At 41.7% G+C, this 26,787-nt stretch overlaps 4 protein-coding genes across 6 annotated transcripts; 2 read left to right on the forward strand and 2 right to left on the reverse strand.

Annotated features, from left to right (window-relative positions):
* Positions 1-251: 251 nt before the first annotated feature.
* Positions 252-6,517, reverse strand: si:dkey-14d8.1 (zinc finger protein 599). 2 transcript variants are annotated; one of them, XM_034862930.1, is made up of 7 exons: positions 6,317-6,517; positions 5,167-5,375; positions 4,317-4,409; positions 4,078-4,167; positions 3,739-3,849; positions 3,089-3,212; positions 252-2,983 (listed from the first exon to the last, which is right to left on the reverse strand). In XM_034862930.1, exons 1-7 carry the CDS (start codon positions 6,339-6,341, stop codon positions 1,278-1,280), a joined length of 2,358 nt encoding a protein of 785 aa, XP_034718821.1. In that variant the 5' UTR covers positions 6,342-6,517; the 3' UTR covers positions 252-1,277. The 2 variants fall into 2 exon arrangements, with proteins under 2 accessions (XP_034718821.1, XP_034718820.1); XM_034862929.1 differs by having other exon boundaries at positions 4,078-4,170.
* A 717-nt stretch (positions 6,518-7,234) lies between these two features.
* LOC117938398 lies at positions 7,235-13,072 on the reverse strand. The gene is made up of 7 exons (XM_034862964.1): positions 12,869-13,072; positions 11,341-11,448; positions 11,132-11,188; positions 10,887-11,045; positions 10,596-10,755; positions 10,090-10,187; positions 7,235-9,326 (listed from the first exon to the last, which is right to left on the reverse strand). Exons 1-7 carry the CDS (start codon positions 12,878-12,880, stop codon positions 9,162-9,164), a joined length of 759 nt encoding a protein of 252 aa, XP_034718855.1. The 5' UTR covers positions 12,881-13,072; the 3' UTR covers positions 7,235-9,161.
* A 274-nt stretch (positions 13,073-13,346) lies between these two features.
* On the forward strand, positions 13,347-18,415 carry asb15b (ankyrin repeat and SOCS box containing 15b). 2 transcript variants are annotated; one of them, XM_034862942.1, is made up of 14 exons: positions 13,347-13,816; positions 14,083-14,176; positions 14,436-14,488; positions 14,722-14,853; positions 14,994-15,158; positions 15,674-15,780; positions 15,921-16,059; positions 16,170-16,341; positions 16,759-16,919; positions 17,200-17,344; positions 17,432-17,587; positions 17,737-17,839; positions 17,940-18,093; positions 18,212-18,415. In XM_034862942.1, exons 2-14 carry the CDS (start codon positions 14,085-14,087, stop codon positions 18,349-18,351), a joined length of 1,719 nt encoding a protein of 572 aa, XP_034718833.1. In that variant the 5' UTR covers positions 13,347-13,816; positions 14,083-14,084; the 3' UTR covers positions 18,352-18,415. The 2 variants fall into 2 exon arrangements, with proteins under 2 accessions (XP_034718833.1, XP_034718832.1); XM_034862941.1 differs by having other exon boundaries at positions 13,348-13,816; positions 14,991-15,158.
* A 1,069-nt stretch (positions 18,416-19,484) lies between these two features.
* Positions 19,485-25,731, forward strand: lmod2b (leiomodin 2 (cardiac) b). The gene is made up of 6 exons (XM_034862943.1): positions 19,485-20,122; positions 20,445-20,936; positions 21,902-22,162; positions 22,300-22,512; positions 23,120-23,569; positions 25,324-25,731. The coding sequence occupies exons 1-6, from the start codon at positions 19,847-19,849 to the stop codon at positions 25,348-25,350; spliced, it is 1,719 nt and encodes a 572-aa protein (XP_034718834.1). The 5' UTR covers positions 19,485-19,846; the 3' UTR covers positions 25,351-25,731.
* The last annotated feature ends 1,056 nt before the right edge of the window (positions 25,732-26,787 follow it).

A 26,787-nucleotide genomic window follows, 5' to 3' on the forward strand; every position in this document is an offset into this window, starting at 1 on the left:
TTTTACGGTTCTATATTTATTATTCCATTGGTATGATGTGGAGGGTAAAATTGTGATTGTGTCTAATATAAAAGGACCTTCTGATGAAAAAACCTAGCCTGACGGATTAAACATAAACCCATATTTAGGTTCAGGGCTCATAATGGGCAGTTTGCCTAAGACTGCGGTGAAATAACCAAAGAGTTATAATTCATTCAATTTCTTCGGAATAACAAATTTCACACAAAAAAACAAAACCAGGAAGACAACAGTCCTTTGCTATGTGCATTTATTTTTCTGCAAAACCTCAAATTATTGGGCGTGTATACATGACCAAAAGGATAAGTAATGGGAAAGACAAGATTCACCGCACAACCTCGTCACACATTTGCATAATGTTTGTGTCCGAGTTATTTCTTTGTGTTAGTTCATCACAATTAGAGCAACAACACTGCATCTACTGCTGGAAAAAAGTGAAATCCTAATCAACACAAATCAGCATTTTTCTCTCTAAAATAAAAGCAGAGTAATGTTTACAATTCAGGGTTACATACAAACCCAGGGGTAAAAGTAGTTTTAATTCTCTACAGTTTCCACAAGGATATTGTAACACAGATACAACGTTTCCTAGAGACACTACGACATTTGATTATATAGCAGACTAAGTATCTACAGTCTCATGCATTGAAATACTTTAGTTGTATTGTTTACATGATGCCCAGTTTTTTTTTTTTTTTTTAATGTTGGTTACTTTCTGGTAGGATGTTTTTGAAGAAATGCATTTATGTTAAACCATGGCAGGTTTTTTGTAATGAGAATTATTACAAACTATTAACAACTCCAAAACTGATCAGAAAATTACCATAAATGCTCTATTGCTACCTTATATCTTTTAAAATGTGACTGCTTAGGGATACTACATTTCCCAACATCCTTTTGTCACATCACCTTATTATATGAAAAACAGTTATTATAATAAAACAGTGGGCTTTAGTTTAGATGCTGCAGCTGGCCCGGCTACGGCCGGAGCCGGCCACCCATCACAACTCAAGTTATAACTCACGGTGGTCGTCTTTAAATCCTATGATCACGGAAAAATGATTCTCACATCATTCAAAGTGTGTTTTCATGGTGACCTGATCTTCACCACAAGCTTAAAAATCTTGGAACACTTTGAAAATGATTCAAAGGGTCATTCATGCAGTAACTATCTTAGCTCTAATTTGAACTATATCAGTGATCAGCCTTGAAACCCCTAATCAGAGCATCCTCATTCAATACAAAATAGGCTTCTTTGATTAATAATCATCGCTACCCTCCTCTTCCTCGTCAAACTTCCTCTTGAGGGATTGCTTCTTGTGCTTACCCCTGTGTCTCCGTTTAGCAGGGAAGTCAGGGTTCGCGTCCCTCGTATGCAGCTGCTCGTGCTTCTTCAGGAGGCCGGGGACGGAGAATCCCTTCCCGCAGGTCTCGCACGTCCAGGGCTTCTTGCACGTGTGAGTCCTTTTGTGGACGTTCAGGTGGGACGCCAGCTTGTAGGTCTTGCCGCACACGTCACAGCTGAACGGACGCTCGTTGGTGTGTAACCTGATGTGGACCTTCAGATTCCCGACCTGAGTGAAGGTCTTGTCGCATATGGAGCAGCGGTAGGGCCTCTCTCTGGTGTGGATCCTCAGGTGGACCCTCAGGCAGTACTTGCTTGAGAACTTCTTTTGGCAAACAGGACAAGGAATCTTCGCTTTGGGCACGTGGTCTTGCTGGTGCCTCTTCAGGTCAGACAAATAGACGAAGGTCTTTCCGCACTGGGAGCAGAGGTACTGACGGTCGCCAATGTGGTAGCCCATGTGTCTCTTCAACAAGCTGGGGACGAGGAATCTCTTCCCGCAGCGCTCGCACATGTGAGGGCGATCTCGGGTGTGCCAGCGCTCGTGGTTCGACAGCTTGAAAGCCGTGGGGAAGCTTTTGTTGCACTGCTTGCAGGGGAACGTCATCTGGCTCGTGTGGCACTCCATGTGCCTTTTGAAGTAGGTGGACTGCGTGAAGCCCTTGTTGCAGATGTCGCAGTAGAAGGGCTTTTGACCGCTGTGGGCCAGCATGTGCTTCGTCAAGCTCTGCAATTTGGTGAAACACTTCCCGCACTGGCCGCAGGCGTAAGGACGCACCGTGCTGTGGGTCTTCAGGTGGTTGTTGAGGAACGCCTGGGTCCGGAAGCTCTTGTTGCATGCTGTGCACATGAAAGGCTTCTCTCCTGTGTGAATGCGCTCGTGGTCCATTAGCTTGGACTGATAAGGGAAGCTTTTGTCACACACGCTGCAAGTGAATCTGTCCGCGGGCGGCCGGATTTGCTTTTTTCTTCGTATGCTTGGCTTCGTGTCATCATCTGCACTAAACCTGGCTGGAGGAAGTGGTGGCAGCGCTGGGAGCGAGAGCGAGTTGGTGGCTATCTGTGACACCCACTGATGCAACGTGACTCGCTGAGTCTGAGGCTTTTGGCCATCTTTTGTTCCCGCATTGCCTGCATTCTGTAAGGCGGAGGCGGGTTTCATCTGCGTTTGAACTACTCGAAAAGGGATCGATTTTAAGGGTGGCTCCTGTGGTTCCGGTTTATCTAGTGCTTCTGGCGCTGCACCCCCCTCTCCACTTTTAAGAGTTGTGGCAGGCGGTTTCAGTGTGCAACTTTTCTCTTGCACCAAATTCTCTCCCTGACCTGTTGGGACACTCTTTTCCTTCGCAGCACTGCCATCAGCTGTTTTATGACTGCACCGCCCTCCGCCCTGTGGCCCAGTGGCAGCGTCTGCTGGGCTGTCAGACTCATCCGACATCATTCCCAAGTCTTCAGGGTCACTGAGGGAGGCTGGGCTGGTTTCGTTGAGGGGGACCACTAATTGCTTCGGGGTTTCTGGTGCTGGTGGTGCGGGTGGTGGTGGGGGTGGTGGTTCTACTGGTTTGGGCCGAAAGGCGAGTGAAGAGAGCACACAGTTGCCCACCGAAGACGAGATGGTTGCTGCACACACACAAAAAAGGCTTTGTCAAATACATTTTCACTGTTTTCATTTTTATTTCTGGTCTGTATTTCGACACATGCTCATACAAACAACCTTAAGCATACCTCTGACACCAAGGAGTCCCTTGGCCTGCTGGTGCAGGAGGAGAGTCTTGAGGTCCACGGCGTCTGGGATGAAGCCTCCACATGCCTCCAGGACCGAGGGCTCCGCTGCGATCATGGCACCGAGCTGAGGTTGAGAGGCAGGAAATGGAAACGATGTTTGAGTGATTAGTATAGATTTCTTTTTTTACATCGTAGGTTGGATCATGTTTTAGGTCTTTGTCGTCTATTATACAGATTAACATCTCAGGAAACTTTCTCTTGCTTGTATAAGGCTTCTTGTACCTGCTCATCAAAAGGTGACAATTAAAAATACGTACCAAAGTCCTTAATGTATGATGTGTAAATGTATTCAATTTTATTATGTAAAATATCTTAACGTCAGGCTATAAAATGTCTGGAATTGGTCCAGTCAGAGAGACTTTAGATGGAGGCGTTTTTTTATATTGTTTTAATGTATTTAGAGCTATTTTAGTTTTCACCTACATCTGCAAGGTTAAATTTGGCTGATTCTTCATTACAACCAGGCTTACAGCATCTAGAGAAGTGTAGTGTCACCAAATTGGCGTCAATCAGGTAAAAGGTACTTCCTGTCTCCAAACCAGTAGCCAACGCTGCTGTGTCCAGATTAAATGTCATGCACATGCGCATACCTGGGAGAGATTGGGAACAGGAAGAACTTGCTCCAGCTTGCACACCAGACCTGCAGTGAGAGCCTGAAGCGCTGTATCGAACTTTATGCCGTACTGGACAGGGAACACTTCCTGCAGAGACATAGGTTGGAGTTTAACATCAATGTGACTTTGAAATTGTGAGGGACAAACACATATTTTCAAAGGCGATTTATGGATTTATTGTGTTATATCTCCACATGAATTGGGTTTTAATGTTCCCACATCTAAATAAGCTGCAAGCACGCATTCAAAATGGAAAACGGCTTGCCTTAGTAAACATAACCACCGACGGTCTAATGCCACGGTAAGACAGTATACCTTGAAGAATTGCTTCCTCTCAGCAGGGTTTTTAAGCAGATTCTGGACCAGCACCATGAAGTTTGTTTGAGATTTCTCCACCTCTAGATCCTTCTGTAACACAGAAAATACTGTAACTCAGCTTTGATTGCCCCATTCGGATTCTAGAGCCTAGTGGGCTAAATAAAAATAAACACAAGCCGTGTTTAAACGGGGTAAAACTGTATGTTTCTTGAAAAAAAATAGGTTCACATTCTTACCCCTGAAGATGCAGAGACCTTCAACTTATTTATGAGAGTTTGAATGGCCCTAGAATCTGGTGGGCCGTCTTTGTGAAGCAAATCCAAAATGACCTGCAGTACAAGAAAACACAGGTTATAGTCATAAGACAAACCATATTATAAATCAAATAAAAGCTAACTTCGTATGAACATCAAGCTGAATTGCAGGATATCTGCTTTCCCAATGGGGATCAAATATTCCCAATAGATGCGCAAGCAACGATTATTTTCATTGTCGATTAATCTCTTTTATTTTCTTGATTAATTGATTAGTTGTTTGGTCTTTTAAAAAAAGCCCAAGTTGTCTCGATCAAATGTGTTGTCCACAACTCGAAGATATCGGTGAACTGTCACAGAGGAGTGAAGAAACATGAAAGTATTCACATTAAAAAAGCTGCAATCAGAGAACTTTTTTAATTTAATCCGATTAAAGGATTATCAAAATAGTTGGCAATTCATTTAATCATTGACAATACATACGTCTTTGCAGCTTTAATTTTGAATATGTTGAAGAGGTTTTTGAAGATATTGTTTCTTTCTCTCTCAAACACAATATCAAAGACAATTTTGAAAGAACAAATTCTGCAGAGCCAATAAGGTAGATAACATAGTGTGGTTGTGTGAACATCCACTTTGATGTTTAGTGTCCTGAAGTGACAGATGATATTTGATATTATGAATGCTATATTAAAAGCAATGTACAATAGAGCACAGAGCATCACAAGCTCGGTGTGATGGAGGTATGTGGCAACTAAATTTACTCTTTGAATTATTTCTGTTGTTTGATGCACACACACACACACACACACACTAGGTGATAAACTCTTACCCTTGCTCTCAACCCCAAGATGAGCTGTGCAGTCTGCTTAAAGCTTATGAGCTCAGGAACAGTCTGCGTCACCATGGTTACAAACTCCTCCACTTTCCCGTACTGCTTCACATTTCTCTGCCGTATGACCTGCCATATGTACGAGTATGTCAGCTGCAGAGGGGAAGCCATCAAGCGAAGGGAGGACAGGGGAAGGTAACCTCCAACACCTACGTGGAACATAACATAAAAGTGAAGACTTTTTTTCATTTTGACAGGTCTGTTTTATAGATATTTTATCAAATCATTTCATATTGTCTGTTATCCGTTGGTACTCTGTTAAACAGAAATATGTCCTGAATAGGGTGTTTAATAGCTGCAGCAAAAAACACTGACCTGTCACCTCACAAAATGGACTGTATGACACTTGTCCCATTAACCGAAACTAACAGACATATAACTAAATTATAATTGCTGTCATCAACTAAATTATCCAGGAAAAATGTTGCATGAGCACATGGACTCTAGTTTTGACTAATTGTGTTTGTAATGTGCTTCGTGTTGCCCTTTAGGGACATTGTAAGTCTCCCCCTCTAACAGTAAAAACGATAAGGACCATCGGGTTTGTGAAATGTATATTTAATACAACCAACAGCAGAACAGGCTTGGCAGGTGGAGCCAGAAGCAGCTTTAGGGGGCGCTCCGGTGCAAGGACATGCTCTGATCACTGCGGATGGGCTGAAAGCAGTGTGCACGTTTGCGTGTGCATGTCAGTGCATGCAGTTGTTAAGAGAATGAGCGCCAAACAGTAACGTTAGTTAGTTAGTTAGATTCAAAGTTTAAGAACTAGATGGTGTGGGATGTGTCCTAGTTAATATTACACGACGCAGCGGCCGATACGTTCGGGACATCCGGAGAGGAGGATTATTTAGTTTGAAAGCAAACAGCCTGGACCATCCCTCCTAAAGCCTGATCGCTAACTATCACTCAAACATCACAAAATTAACCGAACAGACTTTGATACACGCACGTTGACCTGCGATTACAAGCAAATAGCCAGTTTACAGCAACAGATGGCTTTAGTTGGATCTCATTTTTTGACCGCTGTTCTCGGCGTCAGCTAGCTAGCTAACGTTGCTGTTAGCTTGCTAACGTTAGCGTAGCAGCTTACCTGTGGTATCAGACCGTTTCTCCATTCTGTGCCGAGGATGTGTCGCTAATTCATGAGTTAATCAACCGCCTATACAAATAGGCCGACAATGTTGCAGTTAACACCGAAATATAATGTTTAAAAGTATGAAACCGTCTTTATTCCGACAGTCAAGCCAGGAAGAATAATGGCGACCGCTGGGTAGCGGCTTTCCAAAACAAAAGTCCGAGTGCTTCCGGCGGATCTTACTATATAAAATAAAAGCACTACATTTTGAATATGCATTGCAGGAACAAAAAACACAGAAGCAAGGGGCCATACAATTTGTGATTTGGAATGAATTATAATGAAATGTTCGCCATGTTGAGGGTTTGGTGCATACACTCGTTCTTTCTACATGTCTAAATATAGTTTTACTAAAAAAATAAAAGACTAACAGTAAAACTGTAGTCAAATGTTCAATGAAAACAATAGAGTTGCAGTATAACAAGGATCCAGCTAAAACAACAACACACTCCTTGTGTGATGTGTGATTTGTGTAATCAAAAAAATGTATAAAATTGTCAATCTTGTATAAAATTACATCAAAGGTCAGGGGGGCCTGGGTAGATGGCGTTTTTTTTAACCCTTATTTATCCAGGTAAGTTGAGTGAGAACAAAGGCTCATTTGCAACAACAACCTGTCACATTCACACAGTTGCACACACTCATACCTGGAAGATGCCCGGTACAACCACGATATGATCTGCTGGCCACTGGAGTGGGGTTAAGGGCACCTTAGTGGAAGTAATGAGGGATAGACAAGGGATGCTTTTTCAACCCCCCCACCCGTCCCCCCTGACATTGTATGTATGTGTGTATGATCTCTATTTTGAGATATGCATGAGGAAGTCCAAATATGTCACTTCAAAAAACAAGATTGGAAGACTTTTCTTTAAACCCATGTTGTCCGTGTTAAGTAAACTTTGGACGTAGTGTGCATTCTATAATTTTTTATTAAAAGAACTTCAAAGAAACATTCAGATGGGCGTTTTGCTGACAACATTAATAAGATGAACAAATAATGAATAGATATTTACATAGATGACAACTAGATCAGGACATTATGACAACATGATTTTGCATTGAATAAACAGACAAAAACATTTCATAAAAAGAAACTGACCACTGACTTCATGGCCCACAGCTATAGCACACTTTGCACTTATGATTCGGTTACTTTAAGGTTATAATTAGTTTTCTCGGAATGTTCACAACATTTTGTCTACCCCCTGGACATTCATGACTTAAATGTTTCTTTGCAACATTACAAAAGTTCATTCAATTTAGTAAGTAGTTTATCTTGTAACAAAATAACTTACTACAATAACAAAAAAATTATAACAAAATATCTTCCATACAATACAAACAGAGATTTTCACAAAATTACAAAAATGAAAAATTGGTCACCAGAAAGACAGCACAGTTGTTGAGGAGGGTTACAGAAAGTTGTAGACCTTGCCTACAACATCAAAACATTTTTAGTAAAGATGTATATTCCCATATTTCATTGATGTGTTTTGGAAGTAAATCCTTCAAATACAGAAAACAGTTATTGAAATAGTAACCATCCTACCATCCCTGCAGATTAGACTACACAGCTTGCGGTCTGGAAAGATTCCTAGCCTGTTGATTCATAGGGATCTGCCGACATCAGTCGTGTTTGTAACTGGCATTTCCTCCAGCCTACGGCCAGTTCTTTTGTGGCGAGAACAAGCCCTCCTTATGCTTCTCACTGAGCTCATCCGTCCATCCATCTATCTATCCCTATCACCCTCACGTTCACTCGTCCTGTCTGCCTTGCCACTCACTCCAACTCTCTGACACATACAGCACAAGAGCGCTCACACTCGGGGAGTCATGTTCTCATGACTGCACATGATTGACTCAGTGAATAAGGCATTAAAAACACACTCACTGTGGCCGAGCAACAGCTATACATCACTGGGCAACAGCTTTGAAATACAATGATGGGATTCAAATTGCCTCTGGCGATGGCTATCTGCCATCTGGTCAGATCTTTGATACACAAAGTAGTACGCTTGTTGAAGTGCCTGGCGGGTTGTTTGTGACAAGCGGATTTGCAATTTGTGACAGATCAGAATAATGTCAACAACAAGTACAAGACAAGCTGCATGAGCTCAAATGCACGTTACTATTGATGCATTCACAAAAAGCAGTATTAATACTTCTTTGCATGCACCCCTAATGCATTTTAGTAGAAGTCAGAATACAGGAGCAGGTTGGGATTTGGAATGGCTGTTGACTACACAGCAAGGACAGGACTGTCTTTGTGACCACCAGGACACAGACAACAAATTACTGACAGGACTCCCATCTCAGAATGAAATTATGTCTTATAATTTTTATTCAAGGCTCCAGTGATGCATTTTAACACATCGCAAAACTGGTGAGCATGGCAACAGTCCACACAAGCAGAAATGAAAAAAACTCAACATCAGGGAAGGCTAGCCAAATGCTTTTAAACACTGGCCAAGACAAGACCAGTTATGTAGTTAACCAGCTATTTTGGCACATAACCAGCCATTTTGGCACATAACCAGCCACTTTGTAGTAAGTCCTTCCTCTGATCCCAAAAAACCTCTTTGGATGGTTAAGTGCTAGAAGTGCCTGGGGAATTTTGTGACACACCTGCCTTCACAGCAGGTGAGTTTTCTCTCGTAGCTCGGGTCCATGCACTCAGATGAGTGAAGCAGAGAAAGAGTGTCTGACCGACACTCGTTTATCCAGCCTTCTCCTGCCACTAACAGAACAACCTGGAGTGGGAGTTGTTGTATCCAGATTTCCCTTTCCTATTAATTATGCTTCATCCGCTCTCATGTTCAGGAATAAACTCCCCCACTGGCTGAGTGTCAGCAGCGTGGGTGAGTGTTTGAAGTGGGATAGAGATGGACACAGTTGGGACCATGTCAGAAGGTGCCGTTTGGCTATTTTCAGCGTTGCACACTGGTAAAAGCCTCCCAGACTTGACCTAAAAATAAAAAAAAGATAGCGACTCATAGTCTGAACAGCATTCTTCTATCCTGTTTTCTATGTTGAACAAACGATAATATGATTATGTAGATATTACGTCGATAATAAATCTCCAAAGTGGAAATCATTACTTTAGGTAATAATGGAGCCACAAAGTCCTGCTGAATATTTGATGAACACTTAACTTTACAAGAATTGCTTCCCGGAAGTGCTCATGAAAATGATGCACATTATCATGTGGGCTTAATGGGACTGACCCACAGTAACCAAAAGGCACAAGAGTTTGTGTAGTTGATGGACAATTTACAACCAAGGAGAGTATTTTTAGATGTGGGATCTTAGGTTTCTCATGATATTACAAAAACAAGAGAACCACTATAATATGGTATGTGCAATCTATAATATAAACCCAAGATATCCTCTCTGAATATCTAATTGGAAAATGGCTCCCAGCTGAATATAACATTCAAAAGAGTCGGAAAGCCATGCTGAAGTAACTGCAATAAGTGCTCATTGTGGTATAGAATGTATTCATGCCATTTGAGTTTGACATCATTGCCCTTTTAAACATACATGCATTTATCTGGGATAACTGTGTTCTAATATACTCAATAAAAGAGCATAAAAGGAGCTTTTACATTTGCAGGAACATTGCCAGAATGTCAACAGTCATGCTAGCAGCTCTGTGTGGCAGTTGGTGCTTCTAGCTAAATGCTAACATCTGCATAATAAAACCACACTGAGTTGGTTCACTTACTCACCAGCCACACGGCGACAACAACACAAGCTGTGAAGGGGATGAGAGCCAGAAGCAAGGGGGTTCTTTTGGTCCATCTGTCACGGCTCTCCTTCTGACCCCCTGGAACAGCGACATTTTATTGGAATTTTTTACAGACAACAGTTACAGAAATCTGATAGTGGGTGGGTACGTCAACGCTCTTGATGGGTTTTTTTTATCGTAGAGAGGATTCTGGTGGATCTGTCACTCAAAAATCAATGTTGGTTCCCTTTGGAGATGTCAAGTGACATAAGGGATGCCTTAGCAGGCTTCTACAAGAACTAGCTGCATGAGACTTTCTTATAATGATCATATTCTGACCTTTAATTACCTGTATTGGCTGTGTGTTCACGGTTTCACATCTGGTTCCCATCCCTAGCTGTGTGTCCTTGATCCCAAAATCAATATCTGGCCACTAATAGGCTACTAAAAGCTGCTTTAGTTGTTGAGGCATCCATTAAAAATGCAAAAGGAAATGAATGATTGTACCTGGTGTTTGATGTGGATTAAGGCACGGTGGTGGCTTGCATGACAAGCCAGATGTTCCCTGAGAGGCGGCATGTAAGACGTCTTTGATGTAATCAAAGTAAAGACCAGACATTAAGCTCCCGTCCTGATAGTGACACTGGAACAATTGCATCGCTGTTTCCTGGGGGATCAGACAACAAGCAATCCTAAAGTGACTCAATTACACAATTAAATGTGCAAAACAGTCCCAAATTGTCCCAAATATTGCACACTGCAGTGCTTGTATTTGTACAATCCATCATGAACACCTACCAGTTCCTCATGGTCAAAGGTGAAGCGTAAACTCTTCAGCATCGCAATGAAGACAATGATGTTTTCTTGGTTGGAGGAGATGGCACCAAACATGTTGGCCAGCTTTCGAAGACTTTGCTCCAAAGGATAGATATTTAACACCACCCAGCACGTGCCAGCCTGGAGATGTAGGGACCAAAATAAACTATCATCCTTTGTTCCATATTAAATGACCTGTTTCACATTATTTCTGCTTTCATACATACCACTTCTTTGGGAATGTAACTAACAGGAATCTCATAATCAGACGGGATATTCTGCTTCTACAATAGAAAGAATGACATAGATAAGGTTTGGCAACCTAATGTCAGTGATTCAAGATGTCAGAATCTCATGGGGTTCCGTTTCTTAACACGCAGATACACATGCTAGATTGTGTGAATGTGATATCAAGCCTGCAACTCAGTAATCTCACCAATAACGACAGCTTGCTCACATCATCAGTTATCGGCGTCCCAAATTTTCCGGAGCAGAGATTCAAACTTGTGAACAGACTCAAGAGGAGACAAGGTGCTTTCAAGATCTAAAACACAGGGGAAAAAAATGTGATTCTGTAAATTCATACAACACACAGTTAATGTACAGTTTACAGTTTAAAGTGTTGTTTAACTGCTATTTATGCTTCAGTGCGTTTAACATCACCCTAATTTACATGAATCCAGTTATAACTTTACACTTGAAAGCTGACCAGTGAAACCACACCTGACACCCACAGTGCCTTGCTCAGTGGTACCCGGATCATATCTATGAAGTGGAAACACTATCACTATTTCAGTGAAGTGGATCAAGCCTCCGTAAATCAAATATTTGGAAGATGCATTCTTTATTCCCTTTGTTGATGCTTGTAAAATCAAATGCAAATACACACATGCATATTGCCTGTGTTATTCAAATATTATATGTTAAAAACGGAGCATTATCTATTTCTCAAACAGTGGATCCAATTGAATGTATTACCTTCACTTTGTTACCAAGGACACAGGTGGCTTTCTTTCAAAAGTACCACCGCTTCTACCCATTTGTTTTGTAGTATATCAAATTAAATAATTCAAATATTAAACATAAAAGATTATGTTTAATGTTATTATACAATTATATGTTTTTGGTCATATTATAGCCCTATATATAAATTTGCATTGTTTTATGTCTTAGATTCAGATTTTTTGTTTTTATTGATATTTTCTGAGCGTTGTTGGAGGATGCCTGAGGTGTGAGATTTTCATTGCCAACAACTGCTTCTCTGTATTTGTAGCACACATAGTAGGAATAAAGAACTTGAAAATAACGAGCAAATGAATCGGCAATGAAAATAGTATTTGGTTTAAGCATGTATCCAAAATACAAACTGTTGGACCGTGGAAGCATTTTACCTCTTTGAATCATAATGAAAAGAGCAACTTCAAAGCCTGGCAGGAATGTTGTTTGCTTCAAAGGCAATTTCATTCTTATAAAATATTTTCTATTATGCAGAACGCCTTCTGGGTGAACACGTGCTAAACACTCTTATTCAATATACTGAGTGAAAGCCAACTGTGTCCATGTGTCCTTACACTTTACTCCTCCCTTTACAAGGGTGCAACATCAGCAGTATATGAAGCAGTTACTTACCTCTTAATGAATTAATCAAATGGCAGAAATTAAAAAGGCTACATTTCATTCAACACTCAGAAGTGTGGAAGTGGAATCACAGTGAGAGCCTTAGTAATGTTTCTGATATCATACAATTGATTTTCATTGCAAGGATAAAACTGACAACCCACAGAATATTTATGAAATGTAGGAATTCTAACTCTAAATACAAATACGCAGTTTAACAAGCACAACCAAATGAGAATTAATCTGTGGGATGTAGCTGCATCAGTTTATTACACTTTCCCAACACAACTAAAAAATGTAAAAAACTAAATAAAAATAAACACTAAAATAGAAATTTTATTACTTACTTTCTTCCTCATATGGAGCAAAAATCTGTGGCTGCTCAGATCCGCTGCATTAAATGAAGTGTTTTCAGTTCAAAGACAGAGCTCATTGTGTGTGTGTGTGTGTGTGATGTCGGAACGTGTAGTGAAACTTGAGGATGGGCTGGCAGTCTGCTTTCTAGTCCAGACAGATTGGTGAAGTCTTTTTACGCGGTGGAGAGGCCGCCTACAGGCTGAGTCACTGTGTCACACACTGACGCTGTCTGAGACTTTTCCATAAAACTCCCACGTACCAATTTCTACGTCAGGAGAAAGTGGGCCCTTGTTCTCTAGATTGAATATTTCGCTTAGAATATGTCATAGTTATTTCCAAAGCTGTTGGAAGTTGTTTAGAAAATAAGAAAATTGTTATGGATGGAAGAGGTACTGATTTCAACCATCAAATTTGCTTTATTATTTTAGTTTTTTTACACATATACACTATGCTGTTATTGAATTGCTTGAATGAGAGTAGATGTGCAAAAACACAGCTGAATTATATTTTTATGACATACTTGGGAAGTAAAAGCCAATACCCTTAATTGATTGCTGTCATTATTATCAAATCAATGCCGGTCACATAGGCAAGATTCAGAAAAATAGTGTGATGTATTAGAAAAGATTAACCCTTGATAACTGTTGAGATAAATGTGGGGATGTAACCCGAAGCAGGTAAACAAGTATCTTCAAACATGTAATGTGTCTTTGTGTTTACAATGACCAAATAACCCCATTTGAAGGAAGTCACAGTGTAGCAATCAGGCAAAGTAGTACTTGGTACACAGGAGTTGGAAGTTAAAACGGAGCAGTGTTGAGTCAGCTCGTCTATAGCAGGTCACATCTATATATAACCCTGACAGCTTCTGACCACACTAAACAAAAACGCACGGGCTGCAAGCTGGAGGGCTCCAGGGTACACGTTCACATCAACAGGTGAGGCCGATTAATATAACAAAAATTTCAACTTTAAATTCAACTTTAATTTTGTAGTGTCATCTCAGATGTTACCAATTTATACTGCTGTATTCATGTATGGCAACATTTCAAGCCAGGGCGATACGGTGCCAGCAGCCCTTTGCTGATAAACAAGTTGCATGCCTGCAGCCGTGGAATATGTACAAGTGTGACTTTAACTCGCTGTGAGTTACCAGCCTGCATGTTTTTAATAAGATGAATTCTCATTGTGTCCTTTCATATAGAAATGGATGAGCAGGAAAGCATAAATGAGGAACTTATCAAGTTTGCCATTCGAGAGAGCCTTTCAGATGCTCACAAGCTGCCATGTTTGAACAGGTACGAGTCCAAAATGTCTACATTATTATGGATGGGGCTACCTGTCAAAATGACTTCTTTGATCTTTAATATGAATACTAATTTATTGATGGGGTAGTATAGGGGTATACTTCACAAAGGCTGTGTAGATTCAAAATTCAGAAAATTCTGAATTAAATAATGTGCGGGTAATCAACTGCTACACTGTTGTGAAGCTGGCTCGCAGTGTTTCTAGAGTAAAATCATTTTTTTGACCTACTGTTTTCTTTTGGTTCATTAGGAAGAAATCAAACAGTGACAACTTAGTCAAGATTATGGCAGCCATTCACAAGGGTACGCGTCCTGTTTTACCCTGTTTATAATTGTTTTAGCACAATAATATGTGCAAGTGGTAATTAGAGTAATTTTATTTACACAAAAGTAAACAAAAGCAACCTACAAATGAATACATGTGTTTGTTTTTGTGTTCATGTCAGTGCGTATGAACTCACTTGCTGAATTCACTCCATGGATATTACAAATGTTTCCCTGTGTGTCCTGCATGGCTGTTTGCTGTTTCTCCACAGGCGATGTGTATGGGCTGCAGGAGCTGTCAGGTTGTGTGTCTGCCTTCAGAGAGAGCGACAGCAGGGGCTGGCTGCCTCTGCATGCAGCAGCTGTGCATCCACAGCGAGACGTCCTGTATGTGGTGCTGCAGGGTGAGAGCTCAGTGCAATAAGCTGAGGTGTAAGGTCTGACAAAAGAGCATCTAGCATCTGCACTTGGATAAAAATCCACTGACGTAGATAGAGTGTGTATTTCCAACTTTGACATATTCTTCGTGATGTTTTTGTAGCAGTGTTGACATCGACAGACCTGACCCCGGAGGAGCTGACAGATGATGGGGACACGTCTCTGACTCTGGCAGCAGAGGCCGGGCTGGTGGAAAATGTCAGGATGCTGCTGCAGCACGGAGCTTCACCACACAACACCAACAGCAGGAACGAGTCCCCTCTGCTGATTGGTAACACGCACGCACACACGCACGCACACGCACAAATTGGATATACTGGTTGTGTATTGGTGGGTCTCTTCAGTTGGTGTACATACTCTGCTAATGTAAGTTGCTTTCTCTGTTTGCCCTACAAATAAAATTGAAAGTATCCACTTCCCAATGAGCCTCAAAGCTTGCAGCAACAAATCATTTGCAGCACCACATATCATTTATTTAGTTTTTAATTGTTGTTTGTGTTTGGTGTTATTAATCAAATGTAATCATGCTTTTACTCAAAATTAAGCTTGTAAATGTGGCCTGCTAGGCATAAGCATGTTAGCTTTGTCTTCGTTGGCATTTAGCTCAAAGCACTGCTGTTCCCAAATGCAGCCTCACAGAGCCGCCAGTATGGCTGCATTCTTAAAACATCAATTGCTGTAATCATTGGCCTAATAAAGCTTTTTTTTAAATCACCTAATTTGTGAATAATAAATCGTTCATTTCAATGGCTTCGTACCGCATTTTGTGTTTTCAACACTTTGTAGCAGTAAGACAGAGCTCATACGACATGGTTTTATCCCTCGTCATGGGTGGCGCATTTGTGGAGCAGGTGTGTCTGACTAAGTGGACGGCCACACATGAAGCTGCAAAGGTGAACAGCGCAGCATTGATAATGGCTAGCTAGAGCATAGTAGAATCAGAAATCAACATACAGTTCATATGTTCTCCTTTATTCCTCTCTTCCATCTTTCTTTCCTTAGTTATGTCCTTGCTTCCTGTCTCTTGTACCAGGTGGGTTGTCCAGCTATTCTGATGCTGCTGCTTCAACACGGGGCCAAAGTAACAGTCAGAGGCGAGCATGGGGTTACTCCTCTGGGGATCGCAGCTGAGTATGGCAACACAGAAGCCTTGGAGATACTCATCCAGCATGGTAATACACTGATGCTTCACATCTGTCATGTCTGTATGTTGAGTAACACCACACAACAATTGGTTTAAACCTCATCAGATTTTGTTGTATTTGTCCCTGTGCTCCACTAGGTGGTGATGTGAGTGCCCAGTCCAGCAATGGAGACACTGTCCTGTATGATGCAGCTGGATCGGGAAACCTGGACTGTGTTGAGCTGCTCCTGCGCCACGGAGCCGACCCGAATGTAGCCAGCTACGCCTGTCAGCTGCCCATCCACAGAGCTGCATACGAGGGACACATACTGTAAGCTGACCTTTGTGCAAGAGAGCACCCAACCATCTGGGACACCAGAAATATCAACAGTTTCATTCCTGAGGCTTGAGAATATCTGTGTTTAACAAGATAATACAGTTCCAGACAGAAAGACATTGCTGGAGTCAAATGAACATTCTTTTGCTTCAACTTTGCAGCCGAATTGATTACACTGAAACACGTCTCTCCTCTGCACCTCACAGCTCTGCAGTGTTTTCACTGTGGTGGTTTCCACAAAGACCCTTCTGTTTCTCGCTGTTTTGCAGTTCCGTCACCGAACAACACTGTAGCTCAAACCACAATCTAATGAACATTTTTGTTGTTGTCCTGTTTTTTTTCTATTAGCATTTGTTTTTCACTGTTTGTCCTACACTCTCCCCCCCTAACCCCCACCCCCTCTATCTGTAGAGTCCTGAGGACTCTCATCCCCATTACGGCAAAAAGAGCTATCCATCTCTCAGGCCAGAACCCCATCCACTCAGCAGCTGACGGGGGACAGGTCAAGTGTCTGGAGCTGCTAATCCAGAAAGGATATGATGTCAACGCCTTGCTGGGAACACACATCTCTGGTTGGATAGAGCAAACCTCTCTCTGGCATACAGTATACTACTCCAAAACAGATTTATTTTTAAATAAAGATAGCCTATGAGTCTCTCCAGTCTTTGATCGTAATGTCCTGACATGCACCACAAATGATGACTTTAGAACAGTCACTGCTTGAGACATCATTACAAACAACTTTGAGCTCAGGAACATTAAAACAACTGTCTGTGAGTTGATTTTTCCTGCTGTATCATACTTGCTTACTCTTTGGAACTTGCTGCTGATTGGGTGTAAATCTTGTTGAAGAGAACTACGGGGACCTCAGGAAGACTCCTCTGTACTTTGCTGTTTCCAACGGGGATGTAACCTGTGCTGAGACGCTACTGGCAGCTGGTGCAAACCCTGACCTGGACCCATTACGATGCATCCTGGTCGCTATACGCGCTGAGAGGTGTGTGGCATACAGCACACATGTGTGTTAAATCCTCATTCGTTATAACTTACTCTGATGTCTCTGATAATGTTTGGCCATTTTCAGGTATGAGCTGGTGCAGCTGTTGCTGTCCTATGGAGCAGAGGTGAATTGTTACTTCAGAGAGATCAACAACACACTGTTCCCCACTGCACTGCAGTACAGCCTGAGGGACCCTGTCATGCTGCAGCTGCTGCTCAACAGCGGATATCAAGCTTACAGGTACGTCTACCAACTGTAAAATGTAGAGAGTACTGACGTTTGATTTCAGTTGAAAGTTACATTCCTTAAGTAGTCATTTTAGTGAAGCTCATTCAAGCCTTGAAATAATAAACTTTAATGTTTCATCTCTGCAACACTGTTTCTGGTAGGTGTTTCCACTGTTGCCATGGTAATGGTGAAGAAATGGATAGTAGCTGGACTGACCTCCATAACCAAGCCTACCAGATTTACAGTCAACCTAACGCCATCTCAGTAAGTAATTGAAGTGTACAGACTCAATAAGCTGATTTATGAGCCAATAACCCAGCATATACAATAAATAAATCACATCACTGACTATTTCCTCTTTCAGTTCTGCGAGTTTGTATCTGTGTCGTGGGTCACACATCTAGTCGGCAGTGTTGTAAGGATGCTCTTGGACTACGTCAGCCACGTCCACATCTGTCCCATCCTCAAACGCCTCCTGGAGAATACGCCCCAGTGGGATGAGATTTCTGACACACTGAGTAAGACTCCAAATCCATCAGTTTTCTTTTTTTTTGTCTTTCAAAGATCCAAGATGTTAAGCCATGGGGATCTTGAGAATGTGTTAAGTAACTAGAGGTTTGCTTGTGTGTCCCTAAGGCAAGCCACGGTCCCTGCAGCACTTGTGTCGGCTGGTAATCAGAGATCACATGAGCCTCAGGACGCTGAATGACCCTGAAGCCGTGGCTGCTGTCCCATTTCCTCAGAGACTGAAAAACTACCTGACCTACAAAGAGTGACCAGTATGATCTTTTAACTACGTGAAACACATTCTATTTATACAAGTGTGATTGAAACACTAATGAAAAAGCACTAGTCACTCTTTTAGCCAATGGAAATATATAAATCCTTTTGCATGTCATATGTTATATGATTATGAGCTTGAGTGCCTTACAGTGTGTGACAGTGTCTACTTTTTCTTTTATATATAACAATAGAAGAATTTTTTGTCACCGGATTGAACAATTAAAATGTCTCTTTTCTTTGTGGAGTCTATGTATTTTGCACTAACAAAGCACATTCTTTCACCCTACAATCCGCTTTGAAATTCCTCCCAGTTTTATTCATTAAAAGATGCTTTAGACCAAAACAACAATTCTGTGTTGCCCTGCTGCTGTCTTTCTATTTGTGTCGAGCGTAGATTTCTTGCAAATATTAAATGCAATGGTCAGGTGTTTTCACTTCTTGATAATCAGACCTCTGCTCAAGGAAAAGTTTGACAGGGAATTCTTTGAAAACACCAAGCCACATCAACCAATCAATAAGTGAAAACACGTGAGTGGGTGGACAACATTTTTCTCAATTTGTGCTGGCTTTAAGTCTTTATATTGTATTACTCAATATGGGGTTTGAAAATAAAAATAATAAGAGTATTGTTAATTAAAGAAAACCTGGATGTATTAGTAATACATTTGACTAATATCAGCATAATCCCACAATCACTGCTGGTTCTATAATTTCCAGTTCCAATCTTTGAAGTCCTGAACTCACATGTCTATTGCAAAATAAATCGAAACACATCCATACAAATATCAGCCATAAACTATCTTCTTTGTCCCTGCCGAAATGGATCTCCGCCATGTTATGGTAGATTTAAAACCATATACATAATATGACAACAATAACAGAGGACGTGCCAACACCTCTTAGCTGATGGCCATTCAGAGATCGAGCTTTTTTGGCGTCTGTTTATCTTTCTAGTTCTATTCTGTTGAGTCCAGTTGGTCTTTTTTGGCCATGAACAAAGCCTCTCATGCCATGGTGACAGACTTCCAAGTTGACAGGCCACAGTCTCTGAGCTCACATGCTTTTTGTGGCTCTGTCTCTCAGAGCGGTGCCTCCTAAAAAAGACCCTGCATCATGGGGTCAACACTTGGGTACGTTCCCTTCTGATCCCTCTCTTAAGGCCCAAAGAGCAGCTGGCTAGATTAGAGAGGAGAGGACACCAACACACACTCACCCACTCCCAGCAACACAGCCAGCCAGGATAGATCTAGTTCAGACTGGAGTGAGTACGACCCAACACCTTCATCCAGCTAGGATCACCTCAACTGGGCCCCTCATGTCCGTGAATCGACAGCAACCTCAAGGTGGACTTTGTCTTTTGCAGGAACCTCTACACCCTCACAATTACTTCAGTTTGGGGTCCAGACTGAATCACATGCAACTCAAGAACTGGTCTTTCTGTGGTTGTTTAAAGTCATACTGACCGGTCTTGCTAATCACACTTTGGCCATGAGCTATTTTGGGTACCGCCGAGAGTTGAGTAAGTATGAAGACGTGGATGAAGACGAGCTCCTGGCTTCCCTCAGCCCTGAAGAGCTGGCTGAGTTGGAAAAGGAGCTAGTGGACATTGATCCTGACGCCAACGTGCCCATAGGACTTAGACAGAGAGACCAGACGGACAAGACCCCGACAGGCACCTTCAGCAGAGAGGCTCTAATGAAGTATTGGGAAAAGGAGACACAGAGATTGCTGGAGGATGAGATAGGTGGAGGAAGCCCCAAAAAGGTTATTAATGATGTTTAATTAGATTTGTTTGGCATTTGTAAAATGTGCATGAGGACGAAGCCAGCTAGTTTGAAGTATTATCAAATATAACTTAAAACAGATTGCTTTAAAAATGTTAGAAGTCATTTAAAGCAAGTTAAATCACAACCAACCACAAAAAAGGAAAATCACAACCAATTACCCCCTATTCCACAGTTGCCTGAAAGCCATCTGCGTTAACTTAGCTTTACAATTTATTGTACGTGTTATTTGTTTTCAAGAAAACAAATACTGTTAATTGCAGCATTGCATTTCACTGAATTCTTTTTTAATCAAAATACAGGATGAAGAAGAAGAGGAGGAGTGTGTGACAGAAGAAAATAGCGGAGCAGAAGACGAAAAAGATGTTGAAAATGAGAAAGAACAGAAAAAGCACGAAACACAAAAGCAGAAAGAAGACATAAATGAAGAGGAAGAGGAGGAAGAAGAGAGTGAGGAAGAGGAGGAAGCTTTAACACAGGAGGAAGAAGATCAGGAGGAGGAGGAGCAGGAGGAGGTGGAGGAGGAACAGGAGGAGGAGGAGGAGGAGGAACAAGACAATAAATTAAAACCGGAGCCCTTAAAGGATTCTGGGGCTTTAATGTCACAGGCCGAAACCCTGATGCTACTGAAGCCGCAGAGGGTGGAGCCTATGAGACTGACTCCTCCCCCTCCACCTGCAGACCCGAACGCGACCGGAAACCCAACAGTTGTCGACGAAGCTCTCCAACAAGCTCTTAGTGACCACCCTGAACTCACAGAGGTTAATCTCAACAACATTGACGACATCTCACAGGTACAAATGCAGACAACATGAATGTGCGACTGTTACATTGAAGCCATTGCCAGATGAGTTGATACAAAGTTAGTTAAGCATGTCAGCTTCACAGAACTCCCTCTGTATTTCTCAGTATGGCTTCAGTATGTTAGAAAAAGTCTGGTGACAGAAACTTGAGTGCAGATAATGACCTCTTGTGAAGAGTCCATCCTGTTTTTTTTATCCTCCGTGTCCTCCTTGGCTATTAGCAACTGCGCAGAGGAGGGGTGGGGGTAGTGCGCGATCATCGATTTCTTGCGTTAAACTACGTACTGTATCTTTAAAGGTTTGTTTACATCAGTTGTAGGTGTAAATACAGTTGCCTTCTGGATCAAGGTTAAAAAAGGCTTTCATCGAGGTTTCCCTATTTCATCAAAATAGTCGATTCAAATTAGGTGTGAGTTTTGAAGTGTGGTTTGAGTTTGGTCAGTGGAAGACGTGCTTACTAGCATCCTGCTCGGTACTGTTGAGTAACTTTTGATTGTATGCCATCTCATTTCTAGAACCAGGCGTCTTGCCATAGGTTATCTAATGAAGGGCATAGTTACATATTTGGCCCAACCACTTTTTATGACTTAAAATCCACAAAAACATGGTTTATTTCTTCTTATGGTTTACTCAATGGCAAGTAGCAGCTAAGAGGTATTTTTAATCATTGTGGTGGAGTGGCAAGAGGATGACCTTTGTGTTGACTTGGTAAACACTGGCCTTAATGAAGTGTTAAATGTCTTCCGGGATGCTCTGAGGTGGTGGTGGTAGGGGCAGGGACTGAAGGGAAAAGACACTTCCTGTCTCCTAAGTGGGTGTGGCCTCATTTTTAAGTGTTGTGAACGTCATGTGAATCAGCACAGATACAGAAAATTCCTCTGAGTTGCGGCGTCTCAGCTCTAAACCGTCTCCATCTGCACGCGTTTATGCTTAGAATGTTATGATTTACTTTATAGGAAACCCTAATCCGATTTGCTGAAGTACTGAGGGCCAATACACACGTGCGGGTCTTCAGCCTCGCCAACACCCGGGCCAACGACCCTGTGGCTCTGGCCATTGCTAAAATGCTGAGGGAGAACTCGTCCATCACTAGTCTAAATATAGAGTCTAACTATGTGACTGGAAAGGGTGTGATGGCGCTGGTTCAAGCACTTCCTGGAAACAACACCCTGACTGAGCTTCGGTTCCACAATCAGAGACACATGTGTGGAGGACAGGTCAGTCGCTCCTCACTCACTTGCCATTTTGTCTCAATTAAACAAATCTTCACTAAGCAATCAATCTCTGATTAGCAGTTGTTCTTGTCTATGTGCACATGCATGGTGTAACCAGGTGAAACAACTTCCCCCCACAGGTAGAGATGGAGATGGTTAAGGTATTGAGGGAAAACCACACTTTGATCAAGCTAGGCTATCAGTTTAACCTGCCTGGTCCCAGGATGAGCATGACGGGGATCCTCACCAGGAACCAGGACCGCAAGAGACAGAAACGGCTGCAGGAGCAGAAACAGCAGCAGAGCCAACAGGGGGGGGCAGACGGAGCTGTTAACCCCAGAACCACAGCACTGGTGTGTAACTTTGCTCCAGTATGAGAAGATGTATAATACAATAGGACTATCCTTCTTTTCAGTGTCTACATCTCTGTGACAAACACTGACAAGCTCTTCAGCCGACAAGCCATATGCTAATGATATGCAACTTTGGCATAAGGTGGACTGGTTATGTATGGTAGGCGTACTTTCAGTGCTTGCTTGTCAAACATTTCAACTGCCTTCTCTTAGTTCTCTCATTCTTGTTGGTTTAAGTGGTTGTTTGCATACAAACTGTCACTTCAACTATTTACAGTGCACAGACTTTGGATCTCTGGTGCTCCAAATTTCAGTTTATTTGTATAATTTACAATTGAACTTACATTTTGAATGAGTAAAAACATGCTTTTACTGATTACACTTCAAAATCTTTACCTTTACATTTCAACTGGCACTGCACACACTTCAGTGCTTCAACTGACGCTTCAACTACTTTGAGTGCTTAAATCTGATTTGCAATTCCTATTCATCTCACATGCAGATTGTGACATTATACCCGGCTTGGTGTTTACACCTGCAACACCTGCTAGCCTTTTCTAGTTCTAAATGCATTTGTAATCATCCATTTTCCTCTCTCTGTCTCTAGAAAGGAACTCCTAGTTCATCACCTTTCAGCTCACCCAGAGCCTCACCTTGGTCCTCACCCAAACTTCCCCGGAGTGATCTGGCTCAAAAACATACTCCTCCTGCTCCACCTCCTCCCCCTCCACCACCTCCTCCTCCCCCACCTCCTCCCCCATTGCCACCTCCCCAGCAGCGGGAGAAGAAGCCCACCAGGTTGATTGCGGAGGTCATCAAGGCACACGAGGCAAGCAGCAAGAAGGTGAGAAAGACAAAAGGTAAGAAGGGCAAGAAGGGGAAGGAGTCGGGGAAAGAAGAGACGAGTAGCATCCTGAAGGAGCTCAAGAACATGTTGAAGCCTGTGTCGGTGGAGAGGCGAGGGGAGGAGCACAGCAGGCCGTCCACGCCAATGAGGTCAGCCCACGACCAGCTGATGGAGTCCATTCGCAACAGCAGCGCCTGCAGCTTGAAACGGGTGAGTGGAAGGATATATTCTACAAAAAAACATATTTCCAATGGTATTAACAGTGATTGTCCCCTAAATGCTATATTAGATTGAAGCAGGATTATTTAAAACTGTATTGAAGAACATTCCTCCTTTGCAAGCAGTCAAGCAACGTACTTCATGCAAAACTGTGTTAAGGGCACCTACGGGCAAACTGAACAAGTAGATAATTTAGATGAGGGTGACACAGAGTCAGTTGTGTCTGAGTCATGGTATGCTCTGTCTCTATACAGGGGTAGGCACGCAAAAGACTGCTTACTACCAGCCAGCACTGTGGTCTGATTACAATACCTATACAGCCAAAGACAGGGATAAAGAAAAGCCAAAATGTAGCCCATATTAATGTCAGCTAAGCCGGTCAAGTGGTATAACCTTGAAAAGGAAGATAAGCTAATACAGAGAGAGAGAGAAAGAAAGATAGAAAACAAAGACGAGTTAAACAAAGAACAGAGCATCTTGTTTATCTCATCAAAAAACATTTTTTTACTTTCACTATAAAGGAAATTGATACATCTGAACTTTTTTTAACCTTAGAGAGGAAAATTAAGTATTACTTTGGCTGAAGCTTTAGCACAGCTTGTTACATTGTTAGAGTGGAAAATGAGCTGAGGCCTCAGATGGCAGGGTCTCCTAGCTGTAAAATTCCTGCCACTTAGTGAAGGTATTTATAGAAACTGTTCAGTGGAGCTTTGATAAAGACAGATATGACACGTTACCACAGCAGACACCAACAAACACATCCAACAATAACAGCCCACTAACACTTCATCTGTTGACACCACAGAGGACCCTTAGATTTAATGCAATGTTACGGTTTGTAAAGTAATCAAGAAAGATTATATTTCAAACATTATACTGAATAACACACTGCAATCATGATCCCTTAAAATCCTCTTTTAAAAAGCATAAGATAAAAAGGCTACAATTAGTATACATAGCCAGCAGCAGGTTAGTTAAGCTTATCATAAAGACTGGAAACAGGTGGAAACAGCTAGGCTAGCTGCGTCAAAGGTGACAAAATCCACCTAGCTATACTGCAGTAGCTCCTGTAAAACTCACAAATTACCATTAATATGTATGTTTTGTTTCTGTATTGATTCAATTAACCAGATTTTAAATGTTAGCTACCTGCTCCCCTTTGTTTAGGGTCTTCATGCTAAGCTAAGTTAACTGGTTGCTGGCTATAGCCTAGCTATAAACGGACATGAGAATGCTAGCATTGTCTTTCCTTAAAGCAACACTGGAGAACTTTTTGTACCTTCAAATAATGTTTCCAAAATGCTTTCAGTAGTTCATCAACTCGTAACAGGGTAAACGGCACTTCTGCATTTGTTTTGCAGCTTTCTACCGGCTATAACCGCGCTATGCTAGTTTGCCAGATCGGGTAGCGGATCCGTAGTTCGAATGAGACAGCGGTGATGGACAATTCCGTTTCCAACCTGTAGGGGGACCAAAGAGAAAAAGTGCTTTAGTGTTGCTTTAAATGTATGACCAAAAGTTGCTCAAACATTTGAAACAAAATTTGAAACACTTGTAGTCTGGCTAGTGTAACAACCAGAAAAATGAGCCACTATAAATGAGCTTCACACGTTGTTATGAAAACAGGTCATTGCCAACTTTTTGATGTTACTCAGTCAGGACCACTGACTCATGCCATTCCTCTCATTTGTAATAATGCCTTCACTGCCTGTATTTAAAACTGACAAAGCATTATCCTTTTCCAGGTGGAAATCCCACATTATCTACGATAATACAAGCAGACAAAAAGGGGTCTCTTCGTTGCCATGACAATTGGGGAGTCTGATGATGATGATGATGATAATGGAGTGATGAAATCCCAAGATGAAAACATGTTGGTGTTGCTTAGCAAGCAAAAACTGAATTCTTACACATGAAAAAGAAATTCTACTGGACATTTTCACTGCATTAACAGCTTTACAAGTTGTTTTTTAAAAAGTATTTTAAAAAGTATACTTGGAAATGGTGTTTGTATTTTAATTCAGAAATGAGTTGACTGAGCAGTTTACTGAGACGTTTTCTAATTCACTGTTTTCTTGTAAAATTGTAAATATGAGCTATTGCTGATTGAATTATGTGTTCATTTCTAAATATAACCATTTGGTGTTTACAATTCTACTTGTCCGTGTATGTGGACTGTTTTCTTGTTTGCTGGTTTCTGGATGAGTTCCATTTGAAAGAAAAGGGTCAAGCTGTTATGCAGCAGTGTTTTTATCTGTGAGTCAGCTACTGGTCAAGCAACCACTGATGCATATTTTTCCACTCAGACCCACTCACAACACACCCACTACAGTCAGCTTGTATTAGACCAGGGCTTTGGGGCACTTTGTCTGAACAATTCACAATGCATGGCAAGCAAAGGAAACACTGCCACACACTCACTGCTAGTGGGCTACCACTGACATCACAGAATGGACTTTAAACAGAAATTACAAGATCAAATAAAAAGCTGTGGGCTATTTCAAAAAACTGAACGACACTGTCTTTAAAGGGACACTAACGTTTGAGAGAAGATTAAACACATTCTTCCTCTTAAAAATGGAAAGTTGAATCTGCAAGCACACCATTGTCAAACACACCCTTGCTCAGTTCAATACACTCATTGCATTTGCAGCTACTTTGGTCTGTAGGCCTATGACCAGTAGCGGCTACTGTTAGCTCATGCTACCAAATGCACTTTGTAATGTACGGCTCTTTTATCCTATAATTGTCAATTATGGGATAATGCTGGGATGATGTCACAGTAGAACAAGTAGAGAAAAATAAGCAAAATTACCAATGTAGGACAATATCTTCCTAAAGCTTGCTAACATTCGCCACCATGAGCTACTAGTTTAATTGGTTAATTCAATCATACCGGGCGAATAAATCTAGAAAAGTTGTACTTACTGTACCTATAACTTTGAACTTGACATTTTAAGCTGTTTTTCTGCTGCTGCTACCATTTTAATGTTGTATTTAAAGCAAGAACACCTAACACATGTGATGGACAAGACCCAAGAACCAAAGGATTTAGCCAGTTAAGAGATGCTTGGTCAAAAGAGACACATTAACAAGATAGAAAGGGAGGGAGAGACTGATAGAGACACTTAAGGGCCAAAGACAGAGAAAGAGGTGAGGTTGAGAAGGAGAGACCAAAAGCATGTGAGGGGGGGGGGGGGGGGGGGGGG

Source organism: Etheostoma cragini, chromosome 23 (assembly GCF_013103735.1).
Source record: "Etheostoma cragini isolate CJK2018 chromosome 23, CSU_Ecrag_1.0, whole genome shotgun sequence".
NCBI classification, from domain to species: Eukaryota; Metazoa; Chordata; class Actinopteri; order Perciformes; family Percidae; genus Etheostoma; species Etheostoma cragini.